The sequence below is a fragment of the Procambarus clarkii genome, chromosome 14, assembly GCF_040958095.1.
Source record: "Procambarus clarkii isolate CNS0578487 chromosome 14, FALCON_Pclarkii_2.0, whole genome shotgun sequence".
NCBI classification, from domain to species: Eukaryota; Metazoa; Arthropoda; class Malacostraca; order Decapoda; family Cambaridae; genus Procambarus; species Procambarus clarkii.
Window position 1 is genome coordinate 269,540 of NC_091163.1, and position 19,170 is coordinate 288,709.

Below are 19,170 nucleotides of genomic sequence, written 5' to 3' on the forward strand. Positions count from 1 at the left end.
GGTATATAGTCGTAATGGCTTTCCGCTTTCCATCGATAGTTCCCTTCCCATTAGTACTGTACTTCCAAATCCCAGAAATATAACCTATTTAATTTAAACTATAAAGCATTTTTTAAATTTTACCACATTCGTCGCATCCGAATGTTGCAAATGCACATTATGTTTTTTTACTTTAAATATGTCAAATTTGTAATACGTTTATTTAGAATTAAAAAATTTTTCTACTTCCAACAAAATGCTTTCTGGCCTTTTTAAAATGACAAGTCTCAGACTTACCATTTTCCACATTTGGTAAAATGTCCGATTCGGTTACTGAACTTTCCACACCAATAGCTAAACCTAGATTGCTCCGTCTCATTTGCAATAATCTATTAGACATGGATAATTCTTCATTATCCAGCACTCATTTCCATCTTCACAATCCAAAACCGTTTCCAATTATTTCAGCACTACTAGCAACCGAATTCAGCTGCAAGATTTCAAATAAGATTTGGAAATTTGAAATTCCATATTAAGTTCAACATTACGTTAATATAAATAAAAACAAAATAAGTTACGTTAAGTTAAATATACGTTACATTAAATATAACATTTACATACCCCATGTGACAGCAATATCAAATTCTCCAAGTTGTCAAAGAAATTAATACCAATCGAGTAGGTGCGATCAATGGGCTTCGACTGCAAGTTCTGCCACTCTTGCAATTGCTCTCCTGTAATAACAAAGATGTGCAAAGTAAATCATTTAATCTTCCACGAGTCCGCTTCATTGCCTCAATTTTTAAATTTACGACCAAAGTGTACCTTATCACCAGTGAAAATTACTTCAAAAAGCAGTGAACAAGTTTAAACAAGTTTAACTAGTTTTCCCATAGCCAAGACATCTTGACTGAACTTACTTGTCCACCAGTAGATCTTCGGTGTACCGCCATTGTTCAGAGTAACAACGTAGTGTTTTCGATCGTGTCTATCTACATAATGAAGGACTTCCAACACATCGTCATCAGAAAGCTGCTGAATCAGTTCTATCGAATTCATTAGCGAATCAAATTTGTATACCTGTGATCCATCCTAAAAAAAATAAAAACCAAAGTTGCAGAGAATTTTTCCCCTGTGCTAACTTCATCGAGGTTATGCATTTCAGAGAAAACTTTAGTCATTTGGCAGTTGCATCACCGATTTATACCATTTGAATCAGACTTTTTTTTAACTTTAATATTACTTACAACACATCTCAGTCCAAGAACAAGATAGTAGTTCCCACTATCGGCAAAGCCTGTTATTGCCTGTACTCCTTTAGTCCTCAGCTTCAAGCCATCAACACGGTCAAAATATTTACCCATGAGCATAAAAAGGCTGAAAAAGCGGAACCATTAATCATTTGCAGACTCCATCTGGAAGGCCTCTTCCCCCCCACCCCCCCCCCAACATACCTTACACCCCCTATACTATAGAATGAGTAGGGTCAGCGGGTTAAGATCAGAGTACAGGGAATTACAAGTATGGAGCCCACGTTAGACGAGGTGGCATGTTCACCGACTAAAACAGGAGCTAAACGTGGTTCAAACAGCTAATCTGATAAAAGATTTACCAGTGGTGATCAAATTCATAAGGGCCGTGACGAAGATTCGAACCTGCGTCCGAAAGCATCACAGACGCTGCCTTAGTCGACTGATTAATCGATTAAGGCAGCGTCTGGGATGCTCTAACCGTAATCCTCGTCACGGCCCTTGTGGATTTGTTCATTTGATGCATCACGCAATTGTGATGTGTGTGCAACCAGTGGTGATAATGTTAGAGGCTGGAGTAAACAGGGCTTCATAAGTAATTGATGCATGTCAGTTTATCCTAAAATAGTGGACAGTGCTCTCCACAGGGAACAGTTTGGATTTTGAGCACAACCTTGTGGGCCTTGCTGGCCCAGCCCCCCACCCCCCTTCCAGGGACGAATATCAAGACTAGCCAGTCTAGCGAGGGTAGCCTCGCCAGGTCCACTACAAAGAATAATTAACAGTAACATTAAAAAAAATCCCTACACCCTTTCAGCGGTAAATACTTTAAGTTTGTGCCATCAACTCTTTTTAAGACGACCATCTACTCTTTAGCGAAACATTGTTCTACCTTTTCATACTTTTAAGCCATCATTAAAAATAAATCTACCATGAATAGTTATTTCATAAAATATTCTAACAAAATTGTTAATACTAGAAGATCACACACTGCAACCGTTACCTTCCTCCAAGTTAGCTCTGCCAATTATTTAAACTACATAACTTAAGCCTATTGGCTATTCAATATTTAAATATAAGGTCTAGAACACAACCAGTATTTTGCAGTCTCAATCTTGTTGCAGGCAGCTCCGTAACACTGAAGTCACCTATTGAACAATTTGCTTTGTCTGATCATTCTTCAGATAGAAAAGCCTGGTAACAGAGCCCTAGATACAAGTAACAGAGAGCAGTATGATATGACGAGGGATGGTATTAGGACATGCCAAAAGTTGGCCACATTTTAGTAGTGTTCTAGTTTATGGTAATTAACATTAAACCCTACCAATCTTTTGTAAACATCAATATTGAAAACACTTACGCAGAGTCTATACCAGCATCACAGGAGTTCCCAAAGTAATGCTCACCGACCACCAGAAACAACTCTGCATTGGCTTGGAACATATGCAGATCACCCAATTTTTGCTACGGGTATGTTTTGCGGGATAGTCACTTGGCCGTTCTCTGGGTTCATGCACACAATGGTCACCAGTTGTGACGATGTCGACCCCAAAGCCATCCACACAAAATTCATGTGCATAGAAGCCTGGAAAAGATAGCGACTTGTCACTATTCATATAGATCTCCCTCCTTCCCCCCCCCCCCATGAGAAAAAAATATTAAAGAAAATTTTTGCTTTCAAATTAAAATTCATTTGAAGATGTAATACAAGCATTTTCACTTTCATACTATTAACACCCCATATTAGTAAACTAATCAAAAGTTATTAACCAGCCCTTTAGCAAGTTGACAGCCAACTTGCCAGAAATCTTAGGTTATGAAAGCAGTTTAGAAGAGTATTTCAATTTAAAAGTACAAATTCTGCCAAAATTGTACAAATCTAAGATTAACTCACTGTAATCCTGTCAATTTTATCAGCAGTTGGAGAAGACAGCTGGAACGGAATCGTGCGTAACACCTTGCCCTCTGGCCATGATAATTCAACTATTACCTGGCTCTCATTTCTGAGAGGAAACAAATTTGGAGTCAACTTCCACCATGCCATTTATAAAATTTTGAAGCACAACTGCAAATCCAACCTTTCGGTATGACTATTTTCAAGACACGTTTCGTAATGAAAGAAATGCACGAATCTTGCAAGATTGCTTCCAATAACTTTTCTTACATAGTAACCCACTAAAAAAATTACCTGCATTTTCAGCAAGTTTGCAATATTGGTCATATTAACGTAACCTTCCAAGGTTTAACATGAACATTCCTACACCACCTGCAGACATTAATCAGGCATTTCAAGACTAATTTATGTTCATAACATTGTATCTATATTTCCAAGTTACTATACGTCAGGTAGCTACAGTACACTTGGGCCGGACCTGTAGCTCCCCAAGATGCAGAAGAGCCGGTTCTTTTCCATCAGCAGCTCCAAGCCAGTAACTTTCCCCAATAAACTTCCCGAAGCCTACGTCGTAAGGATGTGTACCAGTCACATTCACAGACTTTATATCCAAAGCTGCAAGATAAAATGTTACTTTAAAACAATATACAAGACGCATTTTACTTCACATGTACAGTACAGCTATAGCCAACACCCGTCCTCGACTCGAGTCTTATATCCAGCAGTCGACCCCACAGACGCATTCATAAATTTTTAAATCTTGTTCATTCGAAACTAATATTTGAGAAAAATCAAATTAACTTATTAGCAAATTGTGCATATATAGGCATATGTTAAATTAGGTGTATAGGTTCTGTTGATTACTTTTAGTACGTGGGTGAATCATTTATAGAGTAGTGTTCTACAAATTCGTTAGTGAAGCACTTGTTACGGAAGTGTTCGAACGTTAACAGTTGCGAGTCTTGTGTAAACCGTTTTTCCCATTCGTAAAAGGGGGGGGGGGAAGGGGGTTGGCGGGTGCATGGAATCACTTTAGGGTCTGTTTGAAGGACGGGCCGACCTGCCAAACACAACGAAACTACGACGTTGCTACAGCGTTCGAGACCCAACTGTTAAATAACCAATATAACAAGTTTTAATAACGTTCCAATACATCAAATTTTTAACAAGATAACTTATTAGAAGTTTTAACAAGAGAATCTAGGGACCGTTACGGTGTGTTTGCAGGGAAGGATATGCAACTTTCAAATACTGCACCACCATTTGCCTCCAAGGACCTGGGTCACATGTAATCTAGGAAAATTACGTCACACATCTACACTAGTGTTAAAGTCTAGAGTCATGCTAGATTCCGGTTGTTCATCATGTGATGCTTTCGACTTTCAGGGGCATCAAGTATGGGTCCAGGGCATGTTCAGTGGCAAGGTGGCTCTGCCGTTAATAGTGTTCCTAGGGTCACGTAAATTAGAAAGCAAGACAAATACAATCTTTCGCAAGGAAACTTCATAAATATAAAAAAACACTTCTCAATTATCAAGGAAGCCAAATTATTTAAAGTATACTGAAACTTTTGTTGGTAAACAAAAAAAAAACAAAAAAAAAACAAAGTAGTATTAAAAAGTACTGAACAATAGTACAACCTGGATCATTGTTTTACTCTTCATCAGATCTATAATAACCTGGTATCTAGCCATAAACAGATTTGTGTGATTTTATGGGATAATTGTAGACTCCTTAACCGAGAGTCTACAATATGGCAAGACACTGCAGACACTGAGGTAGCCTAGGCACCAATGGACGCCTAGTACTGGCGACCATAACGGTTAGGCGAATGCTCAAAACCGCAAACATACCGATTGTGTATTTTTAAACAACTTAACCAGGATCCCGTGAAAGCTCTGGTCGACAGAATGCCAGCTCTTATCTAGTACAAGTACTGTGCATTTCAGTTGCAAGATCTTTCCAATTATTAGACAATTTTATTTGTCCTAGCAATATAAACAAATGCATATGCCTAGCATAAAGTATTTATAAATACAATGAGTGTCAACAAAATAGATTACCGAACTTGCAACTAACTTATTTGGCCACCTTAGATTGTACCCCCTATAAAAGACTATACCGTGTACACTAAATTGGCTTATCAAGACTATCAAGTTAAATTTAGGGTCCAGCTCATACGAGCTGATATGCCTAACCTTCACCACCCACAGAATTGGTAAGGTGGGAGGAAAACAATTGGGAGGAAAAAGAAATCAAGGAATACTACTACACAATACATGTATCGTTTTAAGCATACATATGTACTGTTTAAAATAAACTAATTTCTAGACAAGTAAATCAAGTCAGTCCTAAAGTTCCCTACTTTAGTTCAGGCCCTCTGAAAAAAAAATAAAAATATTTCGAGGGGAGTCATGTTAATATGTAAAGTTCTCTGCAAACTAATGGACACTATTGTTCAAGCTCGCGTGCCATAACTCCAATCGTCAACAGTGCCAAGCTACTCTTGTGTGCCCAGAGTGACTTCCACAGCAGCTCTATCATTTACCGATAGCATACCAATACTCTTTGGTCTGAATAGATACCCACCCAAAGAATTCCAACTACCCACGATCGTCGCGATTCCCGAAGGTCGGCCATCTTGGCTCGCGGATTGAACGGTCCTGGCTGGACTTTCTTTCCACACTTTACCTGGAGCTCATCTTTGAATTCAGCTGGCTTCTTTGGGCCAGTGTGTGCTCATTGCAGCTACCCAGGGGCTCACAGCACCGGGGGAGGCCAGAGCCTCCCTAATGGAGGGCGCCCCGAGCGGGGTCGCCATGGATGTTGACAGCAAGTACCAGAGGAAAATGTTCGCTGGAAAATGAGTCTGCTGATGCTGCCCCAGAGCAAAATGGCAAGAGGATGTCTTCGCCTTCAGAAGACAGTAGTCTTGTGGTACCCCATTCCTCGTTTGTGGTTGTCCTAATCCAATCAGAACCAGGTCAGTGCATGTTTGCAAATCCTCATACCTTACGTGCAGCAATTGAGGCTTCGGTATTGTGGCCACATTGCCTGCCTGAGACCATATGTACCCTGGGTAGGGGTGCAGCACTGAAGCTACACATCAGAAAGGAGGCTATCACACATCTGTGTATCCGACATTAAGTTGGGGGACTGGCCTGTCAGGTGCAGACAGGTATTGTCGCAGGAGGAGTCTCTGACCCGGTTTGAGAAGATTGGCCCAATTGACCAGTGTTGATGTGGACGACATCCAGGCCGCTTTGCAGGTGTTAGGGGGTGCATCAGCAGGATTATTGGAAGTTACCAGGATTCGCGGAGCAGCAGGGCCAACATCCATGGTCCATGTAAAGTTCGATGGGCCCCCTCCCTGACCGGGTGGCACTACACAGGACCTCTTATCAGGTTCAGCCCTACAACTTCCCTGTGTTACGATGTTACGCTTGTCATCTATTGGGCCACAGTCGCCTCACCTGCCGTAATGCGACACTGCAAACTGCGGCAAAACAGACCATACAGACATAACAGCTGCACCTCTCTGCTTTTTATGCCATGGCCATCATAAGGTTACGTCCAAGAGTTGCCCTGTATATCTTGAGGCCCTCCAGTTGGACATCGATTATAAAACAGCAGGGACACCTCGACACGAGCCGTTCCAGATGTTGCGCACCCTCAATCAGCCTATCGCTTCTGCTCGCCTCCAGGTTCCCTGGTCGGGCCTCTTCACAAGTAGGAACTAGCAGACGCTCTTGCCTGTCCCAGTCACATGCATCATACACCCAGGTTGCTAATCTATTTTCCCTCCTGGGTAGCCTCGACATCGACAAACTCATCCATGGATACAGACATGGACGCTCTGTCTCGGCCGGAGCCTGGCACTCTTCACCCTCCTGCCTCTCCCCAAAGAAGCCAACACCGGCGTCGTCGACACGCCCATCGATCAGGAGGTACTGCTCCAACAGGTAGTCCTGATGATCCTCTGGTCCCCCAGGCACTTTCCCAGGGGATTGTGACACCAATGGGACACGAGGCCCAGAGTGAAGCACCCACCAGTCGTAGGCCGTCAAGAGTTCGCGAGCCGATCACCGCTTCCGTCAGGCCGAGAGAAGCATTGATCAACATCCTCTGGACTGGCTGTCATTGATACCACGCATTTTACTTTGAGGGTTTTATGGCTTTTTCTAGTGGTTCCCCCTTTGGAGACGTCTGTGCATAGGTGGTCAAAAAGTTAGCCATTGTATTTCAGGGATAATGGCACCCCCCATCCTGAGAATACCGTGGGATTTTGTAATGCCCACTCCCTTTTTAAGAAGCAATTTCCACGCAATTTTATCGCCAGTGCACCACTTGATCGTGGGACTCCGAGGCTTTGCTTACTGACGATCTTTCCTAAACAGTGCCGGGGTATTCAGTCTATAGATAAAATCAACCAGTACGGGGTGGAGGGGGGGGGGGACATGCCCTCTTGGTCAGACTCCGTTTCCAGCTCCTTGCTCCGAATTCACTCCTTCCTGGGTGGGTATTTAGAATTCATTGCAGTGAAGGTGGCCCTCTCCCATGGGTGGGGCACCTTTGGAGTTCTGTACAACCCCTGTCTACCAATAACGAAGAAGGAACTATAACACTATTTTGGTCAGATCACAGACACCTGCCTCGTCATGGGCGACTAACAATCGCCACTCATGGCAACCTATGCTATCGGGTCCCCACCACAACATGGCTGGCCAAGCCCTATTTCAGTTTCCCCTCGACTCCCCAGACCTCTCCTTACCGACGCCGCAGGTTTGGGAACTTATAGACCCACTAAATGGGCATACTTCAACACTCTTTGCATTGGAAGAGGCCCCTTCATGATGGCGCAGATATGGACCGGGCTGTACCTGTGTAGTGATCACATGTCCATTGTCATCTCCTTTGGGGGCACTGTTCGTCCTGCTCTGACCTCCCGAAGATCAAAATGGATCTTCTCTGAAGAGGGGCAGCATGGCCATAAGGCAGATGACTGGTCGACCCTTCCCCCCCCCCCCCCCAGTTACTGCAAATCTTCATGGGTCAGCAAATGCTCTCTCAGTCCCTCTTCAGTGTAGGCTCTCGGCATTTCATGAGGACTAGTGGCCAGACAACCAATCCTTTCCGCGTGGGGCACCGTGGTGGACTCCTGAATGTCGACAGGCAGTACTGGACCGGCGACGTGCGTGGAATTCGTGGCGGCGCCACCCTACTCTACTGCAGCGGCAGACCTACCGCAGGGCGGATGCCAGGTGTAGACAAACAGTCCTCCTTGCCAAACGCAAGGCCTGGGCCAATTACTGTGCCCTTCTGATTCGACTCTTCCTCTGCAGGAGCCTGGGTCTTCGTTCGTGAGATGACAGGTAGGTACTCCCGGCCTTCCATCCCACTCAGACCCCAGTGGTAATGGGGGTCTGAGGGAAGTACAAATAGCCGAACATTTGGCTAACCACTTTGAGGATGTTTACCGTTCCCCGCTCCTTTCTGCGAGTTCTATAGGATGGGGCTCCCGACAGGGTATAGAACTCGCTCAGGACCTGGATTGTCCTTCAGCTCCATCTGTTGAGCTGAAGGACGCTCTGTCACTAGGTCGGGCACTATTCCAGGGATAGACAACGTCCTATATGAATTTGTTCGGAGGGCACCCAAGATCCTTCAGTCTCTCCTTCACTTCTACAACGCCTGCTGGTCCTCTGGTGTCTTCCCTGCCCTGTGGAAACACGCCATTCTTCTACCATTGGCAAAGTCAGGGAAGGATCCGTCTGACCAGAGTTCATATCGGCCCACAAGTCTGCTTCCATGTCTCGGGAAACTGATGGAACGTCTTTTTCACACCCGGCTACAATGGGGGGTGGAAACTTCAGGACTCCTACCCGAGGGTATCATTAGATTTCGGCCGGGAAGAAGCACGATGGACTGCCTCCTCTCCTTGGAACATCGAATAATGGACACTTATCGCCAGAGAAGAGTGCGCCTTGCAGCATTCTTCGACAGTCCACATTTGACAGTTTCATTCTGCCGTCCTTCAGAGTCTGGCTCAACTAGGTCTCTTTAGTCCGGCGTCGAGGTAGTTCCAAAACTATCTACAGGGCCGCTCATTCAAAGTGGCAGTTGTGGAGTCGTCTACGTCCTGCCCCGTCTTGTGTGGTGACCCCCAGGGAGCGATTTTGAGCCTAAAATTATTCTCTATTCTTTCGTCTGATATCTCTATTCCAGGGGGTCCAGGTTTTAGTCTATGCTGATTTAACCGTCGTGGCAGATGGTGCCACTCTTAGAGGCACAAGGCTCTCTGCAAAATGCCGTGACTGTTCTCGGCAACTATGCTGGGGAAGGGGCTCTCCATTAACCCTGTGAAAAGTTGCGTTACGAGTTTCACCTGGACCCGCTTACCAGACCAGCCAATGGTGACTGTCAGGGGGTGTCGTCTCCCGACCGCTACGGAACACGGGTGGCTGGAGGTCGTTCTAGATAGCCCTCGGCTGATGTAGAGGCATGTGGATTACCTTCGGGCCTCATACCTTCGTCGCGTGAACATCATGAAACGGCTCTGGTGTAGCATGGGGGGGGGGGCGCCCTCACGGGAGTCGCTTCTAGCTCTCTACAAGGCCTTCATTCGTAGCAAGATCATGTATGCGAGTGAAGTTCATGTCTCGGCAGCAGCATTCGTCTTGGCAACGCTGGATCCCATTGAAAATGGTGCCCTTCACTCAGCGCTAGGAGCTATGCCCTCCTTGCCAGTTCTTTCTCTCCATGCCAAGTGGGGGCTTTGGCCCCTGAGCTTTGACCGTCTTCTCGCCCACTGCTGCCAATTTCAGCGGATAGTGCTTCTCCCTGCTACCCATCTACTTACTCGCCTCCAGCTCTAGGCTAACTGGTGGAATGTGCCGGCTGGACACTCCAGACGTCGGTTGCCTTTTGTCGTCCGGGCCTTTGATGCATATTCACAGTTTTCCCTTCCCGTCCCTGTACTCACCCCTGGCCCGATCATCTCATCGGTGCCTCCGTGGGCAGAAGAGCTCTTTTGGGTTTCTGTCGACTTTTCTAAGCCGCCTCATCAGAAGAGATATTTAGAGGGTTTGGCCCCTTTAATTTTTGCAGACCTACAGGCCTCCTTATACTCTGGATACTTTGAGGTTTACACGGATGGGTCCCGCAACGATCAGCCACCATCTACATCTGCGGCAGCATACTTTGCTCCTTTTTCCTTCTGTCAAATGTGGAAACTCTCCCCTGCTCATTCGTGCCTGGCCGGGGAACCGTTTGCAATCTTACTAGCCTTACAACTCTTCGACAAGTTTCAGGGCCCTCTGCAGTCGTTTTCTACGTGGACTGTTACAGCCCTACATCTCATGTCTCTGCGTCCACGAGTCTATCGTCATACTGTGTCACAGATCCGTGGAGAACTGCCATCGTACTCCGGGTTGGTCCATCTATCACCAATGGGTTCCGTCACATGTCTGTATTAATGGCAATGAGGTGGCCGACACAGCAGCAAGGATGGTGCATCCTCTCCATGATTCTACAAATGTCTACTCTAGACCTTTCCGAAATTCTCTTGCAACTCGGAGCGGCTTGCCTCGTGAGTTGGGAGGCAATGATTGAGTTAGCACTCTGGTCCTCCTCTCTGGCGGGTCTCTGGGAGGACTCCTCCCTGCGTCCATGGACTCCTCATTCTCGACTCCTAGATACTGCCATCACTCTTCTCCGGATTGGGCACACCTGCCTGGCCAGGCATCTCCATCGTCTACGGCTGGTAGACGATGGAGATGCCTGCCATCATACTGCCAGTGGTGTCCGACCCAGGAGGATACAGTGGAACACCTACACTGCCCTCTATTTCATAGCGCTCGCGTTAGACTACAGAGTGCCGTTCGTAGACTGAATATTCCCCGCCTCCCAGTTCCCATTCTCCTTGACAGGGCAGGTGCGAGACGAAGACATCCTTCATGACATCCTTCGCCATACCTTTTGCTTCATCCGTCATGTCCGTGGCCTGAAGAGACCATAGGGACTCCATCCCTCCGATATTTCGATATTTCCCAGTATCGGGCAGCCAGGGCGCATCCGATCCCACGATAGTCGTCGCCCCTAAATCAACACAACATACCCACCCAAAGCTGGCATCAGAGGTGAATGGCCTATAAACTTCAATCGGTGCTTTATTCTTCGGCGGCCTAACAAGCGTAAACATACCAAGACTTTTGGATCCATACTATTGTGAAAGTCAAATTTTGACATCATTGATTATCAGCACCGCTTTTGAACCATGGTTGTACTAGGAGTGGGCAAGCAGCAGTTACAGTAGTCTGGTAGACTACTAAAAAGAGTAAAGACTGGAGGTATCAAACATGTGGCCGGCAGCTCTGCAAAGCAGAGCTTTAGACAACAGGGAGGTCCTAGAAGCGACTGTTTAACCAGTTCCTTTACCACTACTTAGTACGAGGCACACAATCAAGTTATTGCTGGTAGCAATCAAATTAAATGGAAGACTAGACAATTTTTCAACTTTGCCTAGCTAGCCTATCCAGGGTAGTGATCGTAACTAAATGTTCAGGGCCGTTTACCAAATCTCACCAGTTACCACAATCGGGCGTCTATAATATTTTATTATAGCCGAACCCAGTTTTTGGACAATTTTGAGCATGTTTGCCAATACAAACCTCTTTTATATCTACGGGTTTCTGCAGCAAATGCCTTAGAGATCAGGACATGTGCACGATCCCGAATTTTAGCGGAATACTTGTCAAGGTCAGCAAGAGTGTCGAAGGGTTCATCATCCATGGACTCCATCTATAGAGGGATGAAATTACTTTTCATTAAGTGTCTACACCAGTGAGTTAACAGTTGAGAAAAATATAAAAACTAGGGAAAAAACTATTTTATCTAGGCGATATGGAATTAGTATGTTCCCTTTTTTCTGCAATTTTTTGCAAAATAAAAGCAGTTTAAATAGTCTATACCACCTATTCAATTGTGGCTTCATAAAAATTAGAGTAAGGTGTCCAAGATAGAAATAGCTGGGCAAAGTGTACCCATTTTGCCCGTGCCCTTAACTTTAATAAGTTGAAAACTAGTGTAACCAAAGTCTTTAGAAACTTTCAGTAACACATTTTGCAAGGAATAAATGCTGCAGGCTAGGCTCAACTAAATGTTTTGCTATTACACTTTTGCAGACCGTTTACTTTTAAACCAATTAGGTCTGTTTAGTTTCATTAAAGTTACTTTGGGGCAGAAGTGAAAAACCTGTGTTTGAATGTCACGTTGAAGCTAGCTGCTCTACTAATACTGCATTCTAAAAATGTTCTATATGCTGTAAAATACAAAGTGATGAACTTTAAAAAGGTCAATTTCATTAAATTAAAATCATTATCTTCAGAGAAATTATCTGCAACCGTTTTTGAATACGTCAAAGAGGGGTGGCTATTTTTCCAATATGAAAATTTAATTATATTCAAGTAACGAGCAAGCCAAAATAAGGGAAATGAACTTTTTAGTTTTGTAAAACTAAAAAGGAAGGCACAATATTCAAGGTATCTTATTTTTACAATTAGTTACAGACGGGAAATTAAGTATTTGTGACAGTGCAGCTATGCCCAGAAGGCTTCATGTAGCCTTAACCTGTCAACTGCGCAACAGTCACTTTCTCTTAAGTCAACATATAAATACAAGCTTTGTTCCAAGAATATAATAGAGCTCATATTAGCGACTAATTTGGTTACATTCCTATGCTCGTTTCCTTGCTTCGCCATGGCCAAAGTCTTCATTCACCCCCCCCCCCATCCTGCCCTACATACTACAGGCGGGCAAGTAGGACGACGAAAGTCCTAGGGAAACATACCAGGTCAGCAAGCGAGGGGAGTGGAGGTAGTCCGGAGTCGTGGTCAAGTGTAGTGTGGAGCGCCGCCGCCATCACCGCTCCCACCACTGACCACACTGCCATCATGGCGGCCACTCTCCTGGCTGAGAAGAGAGGTTACTCATCAACAGATTTACAGTGTTATGTTCGTGCTTGCCAATGAAGTTAATCCATTTGAATCTGTGTATACAAAAGTAGGCGTGGTCAAATTATATTCCAAGATTTACTTTGTATCAAAGTGAAAACGTTTTAATATTAGTGTAAGGGTTTAGACAAATTTCTTAACAGTTTATACCTAGTCTGTGTGGCCCACTCGTGTTATTAGATTCCGCCCTACCAAATGGTACTAGACCAAAAAGGAGGAGGGCTTAATATCCTCCCCACCCTGGGAAAACTAAGCATCTAAGTAGAAAATAGTTGTACAATTTGTTATACAAATGCAGGAGATAAGAATGGGTGGTACAACCTGTAACGGTCATTGCACCGACCGGTTTCCCCGCTTCCTTCCCCACTCCTATCAACCTATCTTGTTTAATTGTTCTTGCTGCTTTCGGACTATTGCAGGAAGCCGATATGAAGCCGTTCTTTTTACAAATTGAAGAGCAAGTCTCTCAGCCTCCTTCATACTTACTGTTGATGGGCTCAAGCCCCATGGTTGAGACCAAGCATCCTCTGCAAGCATTTATTTAAATAAAATAATCCCTTTGTACTTTTATTTAATTTCCACAATGTACATTCTTATCCCATCCTTCTCTGGTAACTGGGGATCCATTTTCGGGGTTTATACCTAGTTGACGGTATCGTCAATGGAGGAAATTACTCAGTGGGTAGCAGGTGCGGCGGCGTTTTCAGAGGATTGCAGTGTAAAATAGAAGGGTACAGTATCCTCTAGCGTGACATCTAAACGGTCAAATGTTTAGATCTTTAAGGCATGAACCATTAGGTTACACAGTAGAACTCTGGTTTCTGTATATATTAATTTTTAAATTAATAACGACCAACATTTAACAAGTAAGCGAGGTTAAAGGCTGGACTCCCCCCCCCCCCCCATTACAAGTCCCACCAACAGGACTTCATACTAATCAGAAGCAACAGAACATACCTGAAGACAAGTGGCCACTGTGACCAAGCCAAAATTAAGACACCATTATTTAGGAATAACCACAATAGACAAGGAGCCTAGTAGAGGAAACAATGAGGGGCAAGACTGACGCTACACATCCTGTGGCAGCGGTACATCTAGCAGCTGGCAAGAAAGGTTCACTACCAGCTAACTTTGTTCTACCCGATGTTCACCCAAAATTAATTTAACAGTAATCACTGGCGCCTAGTGGCATCTCATTTTTAGCCATTACATCGAACTGGAAGTTTCAGAGAGGATAAGAAGTATGAAAGGAAACAAAGGGGACTTAGGGTTTATCTCAAGAATGATAAATGTAAGATTTATTTAATTTTTAAAATAACTTTACACAAAGAAATAACTTCCAAATGGTCAGAAATGCGTAACACTAGTCAGGAGGGCCAGCCGTTTGAAAATATCGGCAAAATTATAAAAACTTACGCTGTTTAACATTAATATGCTAAGAAACCAAGGGCAAGAGAATGTTATCAGACTGCTAGGGATAGGAAGGAACTTTAAATAATGTGCGCGAGGCTAAAAAGATAGCCTCTAAAATAACGTCCCTAGAGGCTCCAGGAGGTCTACAAACCGGACTACATTATTGCCTCAGTGGTTTCTGGCAGTCTGGCGCCCAAAGAATTAAAGTTAATGAAGAAAGGGGGAGGATATTCCTTTGAGGAACTAACCTGTTCTGGACAACATTGCTTTATTTACAAAACTATAATGACATTCGTGGCACCTGTACAGATGTAATGATTGCATACCTATCAGACAAATGAGCATTGGCTCTTAATATTGAGAAGCCAACCTAGGTGGATAATCCTACTAGATACCCGAATGCTAACAAGACAAAAGCAGTAGGATCATACCACACACGGCGGACCATCCTCCTGTTTAGGACGTTTTTAGTAACAGAACTATAGTATATTCATTGACGTGAAATGCAATTAGAAAGTAGACTTCAGTACTGTTTAATTTGGACAAGCCAGAAAGGTACTGATGTCGCACAGAAAACGCTTCCTTCCTAGTCCTCGGCGTGAATTAGGCCTAAGTACACGTGCTATACTAGGCCTAGGAATATTAAAGTTTGATTTTTAGCATCAGTTTTTTTCAGACTAATAAAAATTATCAAGTTATCCTATCTAATTGTCCATTACGTCTATGTACGATGGTCAATAATTAAAAAGGAAAATCTAAACAGGAAGATGGGTTGAACATAGTTGGTGAATGAAGTTACAGAACTTATTACCCGTTAACTAACGTGTTCTACATTACACTAGACGTTTTAGAGCTGACGAATAGTAAAAAATACCGTCTTGTATCAATATTCAAAAGACTGGGAAGGGTACCAAACTACAGATCGGCATCACTAACATTTACTTCAGGCAACAGCCTAGTAAAAAAAAATTAAAACCATTTGGAGAATAAATTTTGTAACTAGCATAACACTGCCTCAAATGTTTTAACTGCAAATTTAATGACAGGGGCACCAAAATAAGTCTAGGGAAAATACTGGAGGGACAGGTCTCAAATCTGCACAGTAAAATAACAACGTATTGGAGTGAACGACATTGAAGAAAATGCAGAATAGACCCAGTGAAGAGCAGGTGCCATAGGCACAATCAGAACACTAGGAACATCAGAGGCCCACGGTTGTTCAACCAGTGAGCATAAGAAATATTGCCGGAACAACAGTGGACATCTTTAAGACGAAACTAGATAGTTTCCTTTAAGGAGTGCCGGGCTGTGGTGGGTATGTGGGCCTGCGGGCCGCTCCAAGCAACAGCCTGGTGGACCAAACTCTCACAAGTCAAGTCTGGCCCCGGGCCGGGCTTGGGGAGTAGAAGAACTCCCAGAACCCCATCAACCAGGTATGGGAAGGATGGGTAGACTGCATCTTCCTAGCGAGACAAGCGGGGATAACGGGAAAGGTATTGGACAGTACAGAGTATCTGACAGATAGGAAATGGTTATCAGAAGAGTAAAGACAATGGAGACTAAAGTGGTGATGCAAGACCATTACTCTAATTTACGTAAATAACCTGGAGATAATGAGCGCGTACATGTATACGTGCAGATGCAAAATTTTAAGATAGCAAGAACTGAATAGGTTTGTAGGCTGTTGCAAGAGAGACTTTCAGAGCTGGCAGACAAATGGCTGCCGGAATTCAATCCAGGTAAGAAATGAAAATGGGCATCTTCGAGACGATTTCGGGGCTTTGCGCCCCCGGGGCCCGGTCCTCTTGTTACACATCCCAAGATAGCAGTTTTTCCTAACTCTGGTACATATTTACTGCTATGTGAACAGGGGCATCAAGGCGAGTGAAACTTTGCCCATTTGTTTCCCCCTGCACCGGGAATCTAACCCGGAACCTCGGGACTACGAATCGCTGTCCACTCTGTCAGGCCACAGTAAGGGAGAGGGCGAGGGAGAGACCTGTACTTAACCACAAAAGGAAAAGGCAATTACAATACAAGAAACGGCGAGAGACTTTAGAACACCAAAACCTGTGTAAACAATATAAGCAACATGGGAAACCCAAAGACCAAAAGAATCCGAAGGAAGCATTTGCGCGGCAGGCACAGCCTGTGCGAGACCACCAAGCAGCTCTTTAGTAAAAAAAAAGGAAAGTTGAAGATCTTAACAGCTTTATGCACAATAAACTCTAGAAAATATAACCGATACCAACAAGAACTCTGCAGATTGGTTTATATAAATTTAATTAAAAAAAAAAAAAAAAAAAAAAGACTGCCCCCGGGTCCATGAACAAGCGGCAAACTATACTTTGATGTAAAGTTTTGACACGGGGTAGATATACCAGAAGGGCTTAAATCAGCAGATTTAGTTCCGCTACACAGAGCTACTGTATTCGCGACAATTTAGAGGCGGGACCAAAGAGCCAAAGGTCAACTCCCCGCAAGTACAACGGAGGGGACCAAAGCATTGACTATGCACTATAGACCAGTCGCACCAATCACTTTTGGCCTTTAAGAGGACGGGCTAATTAAGTTTTATTAACCGACTGGCACGCAGTTACCGATGTACAGTGAACGGTTAAAAATCTACATTGTTGATTCTTAAAGCGCGACTCTTCAAAAGTCGTTTGACTTCTTGAACACTCCAGGCACTTAAAACTGTGTGTGCCTTCGAGGGTCTTACAGATGTAAGGCTAACTGAACACGTTAACAGGACCACATCGCCACCACTACGTTTAGAACCGAGAAAAATTTACCTACAACCAAAACATCCATCAATTAGACAGGTACATTGTATTGGTCAAAATTAGACTAGTATATCTACCTTTGACACGAGGATACAGGAAAGCTATTTAACAGTGAGCAATTCAAGTATATATATATATATATATAAAAAAAAAAAGACCAAGACGACACTATTCTTTAGTACCCTGTTATGAACCATTTTTAAACCAGGTGGTAGTGCTAAATATCTTTTTCCATTTCATACACCAATTAAAAAAAAGTTAAGTCCACCCCAGAGGTTGCTAGATCAGTTTTCATAGATTCCATGTAGGACTAACGCCCCTGAGAGATGGGGATATTAGACAACTTCATAACGAGCTCTGGCTCCAATCCTCTTATAGAATAGAGGAACAGCGCTTTGCTCTGTGGGGAAATATGGGAAGGAGGCACAGAGCGAGGAGGTGGAAGGGGGAAGTATTTGAAGTTACTAGACATAATTCAGTGAACACAAGGATAAGTTTAAGCTAAAAATACAAGAGCAATAGATGCTAGGAAATGCGGGACAAATGATGTCACTTGGAACGTACTCCAAGCGATTTAAAAAATGGCAAGGAAAATAAAAATAGATTCGCCAAAGAACACACACCAGGGTAATTAACGCAATGGTCAACATCAAACCACCATTTCCTCATACCACCATCCCCCCCCCCCCAATGCGACCCCCACATTCCTGCAACAAATCTTTCCATTACGATAGTTTTAAGTTAACGCGGGCAACGCCTAACCCATTCTTCGGTTAAGTAATATTCAATGTATATATAAACTTTCATAAGACCCAAATCTTCCAAAACGCAACTTTCCATTCAGAAGCTAAAGTAGTTATTATTAGTTTATAACATTTTATGCATTTCAGCTTGTGCCTTACAGATTATAGGAGACTAGACCTAAAACGTCAACTTTCTTGAACGACAGTCAATTATCTGGCAAGATTAATATACCTTGAAGAGACAAATTCTGTATACAATACTACCTATCCGCAAGTGTCAACTAGTAATTAAACTCAAAATCTATTTCTCAAACCATTGTTTATATTCTCGCATACTTCTCAGAACATATCATTACAGATGCAAATCTAACATTAAATAAACGCAGACAATAAACAATTACCTTTTTCAAGCCACCACATCGTCCCTCTTCCAGCAACAGACAGCAGTCGACTACCTCACCTAGCAGGAGGGAGTCAGACGTAAACAAATTACCTTGCGTACAGTACTTAACCACTCCCAGCGATCGTTACCAGAGCTGGGAACGTTAAGACGTTCAACACATGACCTGTGGGACCCTCCGGCCTCTTCATGACGGCGTACCTCAACAGATGGCAGCACCAGCGACGTTTTCTGATTCATCACTTTTATATTGTTGGGTTTGTGCAGCTACCCATTTTTTTAAAGTCTTAGCGTGATATAATGGATTTATGAAGGTGAAGGAAAGACCCCAATGTATGTGTAAATATATTAAAAAACGCAAATTTTCGGAAGTAACTTACGTCGTTTCTCAATGATGATGATGGTTAATTATGTCTGCCCGAAACGTTATGCGTGTTAGTGACTTTGCAAGAATGTAAGAACAGTAATGTTATGTGCTCTCACAAACCCAATGTACCTTGAACAAATCCACAAGGGCCGTGACAAGGGTTCGAACCTACGTCCGAGAGGATCCAATGTACCTTCTTGCATATCAATAAATAAATAAATAAATGAGTGAATCCTTGTTGCTGTAGACAATGTTCCCAAATCATTATAAACAGCACCTTGAGATAGAACGTGGGTTACATCCGATGATCTAAACTTACACATATAAT

At 43.5% G+C, this 19,170-nt stretch overlaps 1 protein-coding gene across 1 annotated transcript in view; it reads right to left on the bottom strand.

Moving 5' to 3' along the window:
• The window catches only part of LOC123771109 (uncharacterized), a 50,980-nt gene extending 32,387 nt beyond the window's left edge, over positions 1-18,593 (bottom strand). The window contains 8 exon segments of the mRNA XM_069324621.1: positions 601-713; positions 900-1,071; positions 1,227-1,356; positions 2,590-2,693; positions 3,602-3,738; positions 11,793-11,922; positions 12,971-13,092; positions 18,477-18,593. Of these exon segments, the coding sequence (XP_069180722.1) occupies positions 601-713; positions 900-1,071; positions 1,227-1,356; positions 2,590-2,693; positions 3,602-3,738; positions 11,793-11,922; positions 12,971-13,092; positions 18,477-18,495 (927 nt within the window). The 5' untranslated portion in view covers positions 18,496-18,593.
• Between the last annotated feature and the right edge of the window lie 577 nt (positions 18,594-19,170).